The sequence below is a fragment of the Triticum urartu genome, unplaced genomic scaffold (genome assembly GCF_003073215.2).
Source record: "Triticum urartu cultivar G1812 unplaced genomic scaffold, Tu2.1 TuUngrouped_contig_6122, whole genome shotgun sequence".
Taxonomy (NCBI): Eukaryota; Viridiplantae; Streptophyta; class Magnoliopsida; order Poales; family Poaceae; genus Triticum; species Triticum urartu.
Window position 1 is genome coordinate 1,217 of NW_024116856.1, and position 6,294 is coordinate 7,510.

Genomic DNA, 6,294 nt, shown 5'->3' on the forward strand with positions numbered 1-6,294 from the left:
TGATTAACCGAAGTTTTTTCGGAGTCTCGGATGAGATCACGGACATGAAGAGGAGTCTCGAAATGGTCGAGACATAAAGATCCATATATTGGAAGGCTACATTCGGACACCGGAATGGTTCGGGTCGTTTCGGATAAGTTTCGGAGTACCAGGGGTTACCGGAACCCCCCCGGGAGGTTAATGGGTCACCATGGGCCTTAGTGAAGAAGAGAGAGGGCCGGCCAGAGGTGCCCCCCTTTCTCAGTCCGATTTGGACAAGGGGAGGGGGCGGCGCCCCCCTCCTTCCTTCTCTTCTCTTCCTCCTTCCCTTCTTCTCCTACTTGGACTAGGAAAGGGGGGGACCAAATCCTACTTGGACCGGGAGTCCAAGTAGGACTCCCCCCATGGCGCCCCTAGGGCCGGACACCTTTCCTCCCCCCTTTATATACATGGGAGGGGGGCACCCCAAAGACACACCAAGTCTTCTCTTAGCCGTGTGCGGTTCCCCCCTCCACAATTACACAATTCGGTCATATCGTCGTAGTGCTTAGGTGAAGCCCTGCACCGGTAACTTCATCATCACGTCATCACGTCGTCTTGTTGACGGAACTCTCCCTCGGCCTTAGCTGGATCAAGAGCTCAAGGGACGTCATCGAGCTGAACGTGTGCTGAATGCGGAGGTGTCGTATGTTCGGTACTTGGATCGGTTGGATCGTGAAGACGTTCGACTACATCAACCGCATTACTAAAACGCTTCCGCTTTCGGTCTACGAGGGTACGTGGACACACTCTCCCCTCTCGTTGCTATGCATCTCCTAGATAGATCTTACGTGATCATAGGATTTTTTTTTGAAATACTGCGTTCCCCAACAGGCGCCCCCCTCCACAGTTTACGCCTCCGGTCATATTCATGTAGTGCTTAGGCGAAGCCCTATGGGATCACTTCACCATCACCGTCACCACGCCATCGTGCTGACAGAACTCTCCCTCGACACTTTGCTGGATCAAGAGTTCGAGGGACGTCATCGAGCTGAACATGGCAGAACTCGGGGGTGTTGTACGTTCGGTGCTTCATCGATCGGAACGAGAAGAAGTTCGACTACATCAACCGTGTTGTCAAATGCTTCCGCTTTCGGTCTACGAGGGTACGTAGACATACTCTCTCCCTCTCGTTGCTATACATCTCCTAGATAGATCTTGCGTGAGCGTAGGATTTTTTTTAAAATTGCATGCTACGTTTTTCCACAATACCGACGTAGTTCAAGCAAACATCAGCGGTGCCGCGGTCGGCGCGGCGCACACAGAGGAGGTGTGCAAGCGTTGCGCCCTCCTATTGCCGGAGGCCCGGAGCAGCAACACAACCCGGCGTAAGCGGCAGACTCCCCCAACTGGGAGGTGGCGCCGGGGGAGTAGGAGGCGGCCTACCAGTCCGCATTGGAGGCGGCGCTCTAGCGCGCCCTCGAGGAGAGCCAACGCGAGGAGGACGCGCGCTGGGATGACTTGGAGGAGGCCCTCGTACTGTCGTCGGCGGGGGACTGGGCCATCGCGCCCTGGGCGCGACGACGGAGCAAGAAAAGCCCTACATGGATCCCTGGCTACAGCTCCACCTGTCGGAGGAGCACAACGACGACGAGCACCAGATGCATGCCGAGCACGAGGAGGAGCGCATGAGGAGGAAGTGCGTCGAGAGCATCAGCAGGAGGAGCACGCGCGCCCTGCAGCAATTCCTCCGGGCCAGCCTTCGTCGACCTCACTGGCGATGACTGCAACAAAGGTGACACCTAAGGCAGCGTGCTGGGTGGTGTTTTCTTTAGTTTTTTTATTTTTATTAATGTTTAAGTGAACTTTAATTATGTTAAATTTAGATGTTATTTTTTGAAATTGTTTTTTAAGTGGACGGCCTGGCCAATCCAAAGAAAAAGACGAGCAATCTCGGCCGATCAAAATGAATAAAAAAGGGACAAAATTCGCGTCCGTTTGGTCACTCCAAAACACGTTTCCTGTGTGGCAAAGCGGACTTCAATCTTGGTAAGGAGTGTGGAAGGCGACGACTACCCGCGGTACCATTCAGCGATCTCCGTTTGCATCTCCGATCGTCTCGCCGGCGTCAGCGAGAATGCAGGGCGGATCCAGCGGCATCGTCTACGGCGGCCTCAAGTACCAGGCAAGCGACACCACCTTCTCGAAGCTTCTAGAACACTCTCCCGTGGCGCCCTCTTCCGTCTCCTTCCTCCTCATCTTCTTTTTCCCCTCTTCCAGGCGCGGTGCATCACCGACGTGCGCGCGGATGCCGGTTCCACCACCTTCCTCGCCGGAACCCTCAGCCTCAAGGAGGAGAACGAGGTACGTTTCTTGCGGGGGACTCTGCCCTGCACTGCGGCAATTGGAGTGGTGATTTCTTCTTTGGGTGGTTGAGAATGGTGCGTGATTGGATCTCGAATTCCTCGTGTCCAAGAATAGGTGCACCTGATCCGGCTGCTGCCGGGGGAGAACGAGCTCGTGTGCGACGGGCTGTTCTACCATCCCAACGAGATCTGGGACCTCAAGTCCTGCCCCTTCGACCACAGGCTCTTCTCCACGGTCTACACGTCTGGTAGAAATGCTCCGCTCTTTTCAGAACTCTCTCTCTCTCTCCCTCTCTCTTTTGATGCACTCAGCATTTTGAGACGCAATTCTAAAGCGTCTCCATGTGAATGACAGGCGAGGGTTATGGCGCGTCCGTTTGGAAGATCCCGGAGCTGTATGGCCAGTCCAACTCACCGCAGCTTGAGCAGCTCTTCACGCTCGATGACCACACGGACAAAATAAGATGGTGCGCTCTTGTTTGCCTTGAAGTTCTGTGCTTGCTCTAGAGCTACTTAATCTTATTTTCATATAGGATGCGTTTGTGCTTGTTGAATTTTAGACGAGATGTAACGAGAATCCCAGAATGCGTTTGTTGTTTAATGTGTCTGTGCCGGTGCACATTTGCAAAGTCCAAATTGGCAAATTATAATGCTCTGACTGGCCGTGCCAATGCTAACATGCAGCATGCACTGATATGAGAGGGTTTTAGTAAGCCGGGTACACTACACGGAACATATCAATTTGGCAGAACGTACCTCACTCGTATCACAACACACAATAGATGATTTTTTTTACTATACAATTATTCTGAGTTACTGTTTTTTTAATTCTGATCTCTGTCATGGTTTTGTAAGTTTCCCATGTTATGCATATAATATTGGTTAGCTTTGCATATTGATATTTTGTGGAGGATCTGTAGTGAGACAATCTCTCTTTATGCATATGATCTTTATTAGCTAGTTTGTTTTTGCAGTGTTCTCTGGTGGCCACTGGGGAAGCATGATAAGCTAATTAGCATCAATGACAGAAACATTTTTCTCTGGAACATAGATCCATCAAATAAATCAGCCAAGGTGTGTCGATCATCCTTTTGTTTAACATACATTACAAATTCTTTTCATTATTTATATGCCTAATATGAGTTTATAAAATCTGAAACATCAATATCTCTATTAGCATCAGTTTAGTACTTCATCATGGTCCTAATTTGAGTACCGAAATTGCAGATGATATCACAGGGATCTGCTGACATGCTTCCCAATTTACGTGGTGGAGCTTGGGATCCACACAATCACAACGCAGTTGCTACAATAACTGATTCGTCACTCCACTTCTGGGATCTCCGTTCTATGAAGTTAGTACTTTGACAATCTTGACCGCATCAGATTATCTGAGCTTATACTTATGTTTGGATTTTCAAATGCTGTACTTACATCTATGTGCATGAACTAATTGTTCTTAGGAGATCAAATGCAATTGAGCATGCTCATATCCGGGATGTGGATTATAACCCCAAGAAGCAAAACATAATTGTGAGTTTGGTGCATCTTGTTCTTCGGATAAAAACTATTTTATTTCTTCTATCAGAAGAAAAGCAGGTTAATGAGTTGCCTTTTTTGTGTGGTAACCCTGAAAAGGGGTATTTTTTTATTAGTTTCTTTTTCTCCGTTACCTTTCAACTTTGCAGAGTTTCTTTTTCTTGCACTTGTGTAAGTAACATAGTTAATATTTAATCTGGATTTGCCACTACTTCTTACTTAGTTATTGTTTGATCAAATTCTTTTTGTTGATTTTGTTTGGCAGCAGGTTTGAAATTTATCATTACCTTTTATAATAAGGTTAATTTAGTCCATTGGAACCTCAAATATTATTTTGTAAATTTTTGCTGAGTCGGGTTCTAGTATCCATGTCGGAGTAACAGTTTGCAAATTTCTTTCAGTCAGCTTCGTTTGTTTATGCTGCTTGAGGTTCCCTTTTGCGGTGCAGGCAACAGCAGAGGGCGAATTCGGAATTCGCTTGTGGGATCTCAGAATGCTTAAGCATCCTCTGAAGGATCTCCCTGGACATTCACATTGGTATGTTGGTGTATCTTATAGTAAACTCAAATGAAAATCTGTTTTTTTTTGTGTATTTAGTTGATGAAATGTTCTAAACCTGCACCATTTGTTCTATGCATATTTGATGTGAATGTGTGCTCCTTGATGCTTGAAATCCTTCATATGAGTGCATATTCGTCCCATGTCAACATTGTTGTTACTTTTTATTGGTCTGGTGTTGTAGCACTTTACCACCTATATGGGATGATGCTGTCAACTCACCAATTTAATATATATGGTTACTAATTTGCTTTTGTGATTTCTTACTCCAGCGATCATCAAGTTAATTGACCTCGATATAATGATTTTTGCAGGACATGGGCTGTTCGGCACAATCCTGAGTATGATGAGCTGATTCTGGTCTCTCTCTCCTCCTCCCCCTCCCGCCCTCGCTCTCTCTCACGCGTGTAGTAATATAGTATATATCAATTTAAATTGTAACTGACTATTGAAACTTCTCTATAGAGTGCTGGAACGGATTCAGCTGTCAATTTATGGTTGGCTAAAGTTGGCACTGATGACTCTGGACCCGAAAGGTTTCTGTTACTCACAGATTTGATTAATTTGTTTGAGGTTGTAATTTTGATGCCCCCAATCTTATTTTCGCAGCCCTTCTGGTTCGCCCACTAGGCAAGAAGAACCATTACTGCACTTGTATACTGACTACGAAGATAGCATCTATGGTACCGTTGAACCTCCCTACTTGTATGTACATTAAAATTTTGACAAAGAATCACAGAGCTGACTGAAATTGTAGGAATTGCATGGAGCTCCCATGATCCATCTTTGTTTGCTTCTTTGTCTTATGATGGAAGGGTGAGTATCTGCAACCTTTTTGTTATTTATTGTAGATGTTGATTTGTGCTTTCTAATGTTACATTTTGTCTAACTGTTGAGAAATCCTCTGATGGTCAGGTTGTTTTAGAATCTGTCAAGCCCCACCTGCAGAGAAAATGAAGCTTGTTGGTCTATTTTCTCCACTTCATGTGTATGTGTATGAAATACTTGTCTTAGCTCTCACTATAGCTGTTCTTTAAGATTTCCGATGGTATGTCTTGTTCTAATAAAATGTTCTTTTCTCCCACAGGCAGGCTTGTTTGTTGTGCATATAATTGGTGTTGTAGAGCTTCGTTCTTGCCATTGTGCGTTCTGCTATAAGGGGCTGATGCGATGATTTGGTTCTAGTAACCCTGGTGCAATAGCAAGCCATTCATATCTCAATAATCACGGCGACGGAAGTCCAGGATGGTTGCTGGAGAAAAAAATGATGTAGTCACAGTTGAAAAGAATATAGCGCAGCTGAGATTTCAACAGTTCTCCTATATCTTCAAATTTTGTCACTAGTTCTTCATTTTGGATTTCGGGGAAACTGTGGATATCGGTAGTGGTAGTTAATTGCTGCTTCTGGGCTTATTAGAATTCTGATATCCGATGAGCCTGGTTGGCATGATGTGATGAAGTATGACTGAGCTGAAGTTTGTACTAGTGTTGTGATTTACAATATCAATGGATTTTTCTGTTTACCGGTCAATTCTTAATATTCTTGTAGGATGCTTTTCTGCAACAGATTGCAATATTTCATCTGTATCTTACAAAATGGCTTAGTCTAGGTCTAGTATATTTGTGTCTTGAGAGTTTTTTGCCTGAGTTGAATTGTACTCCAAATACTCTCTCCATTCCTAAATATAAGTCTTTTTAGAGGTTTCACTATAGAGACTACATTCATATATATATATATATATACACACACACACACACACACACACACACGCCTTTGAAAGCATAGTTTCACTCATTGTGCTTTGTATGTAGTTTATTGTGGAATCTCTAAAAGAACTTATATTTATATTTAGGAATTGGAGGGAGTAGATGC

General features: G+C 45.1%; 1 protein-coding gene across 2 annotated transcripts; it reads left to right on the forward strand.

Moving 5' to 3' along the window:
• Positions 1 to 1,957: 1,957 nt before the first annotated feature.
• Positions 1,958 to 5,944, forward strand: LOC125530173 (WD repeat-containing protein DWA2-like). Of its 2 annotated transcripts, none has more exons than XM_048694581.1 (14): positions 1,958 to 2,143; positions 2,239 to 2,322; positions 2,440 to 2,572; positions 2,680 to 2,791; positions 3,299 to 3,398; positions 3,552 to 3,679; positions 3,788 to 3,857; positions 4,312 to 4,400; positions 4,736 to 4,781; positions 4,887 to 4,957; positions 5,031 to 5,104; positions 5,179 to 5,237; positions 5,337 to 5,415; positions 5,509 to 5,944. In XM_048694581.1, exons 1-13 carry the CDS (start codon positions 2,096 to 2,098, stop codon positions 5,376 to 5,378), a joined length of 1,056 nt encoding a protein of 351 aa, XP_048550538.1. In that variant the 5' UTR covers positions 1,958 to 2,095; the 3' UTR covers positions 5,379 to 5,415; positions 5,509 to 5,944. The 2 variants fall into 2 exon arrangements, with proteins under 2 accessions (XP_048550538.1, XP_048550537.1); XM_048694580.1 differs by having other exon boundaries at positions 5,337 to 5,409.
• Positions 5,945 to 6,294: the final 350 nt, after the last annotated feature.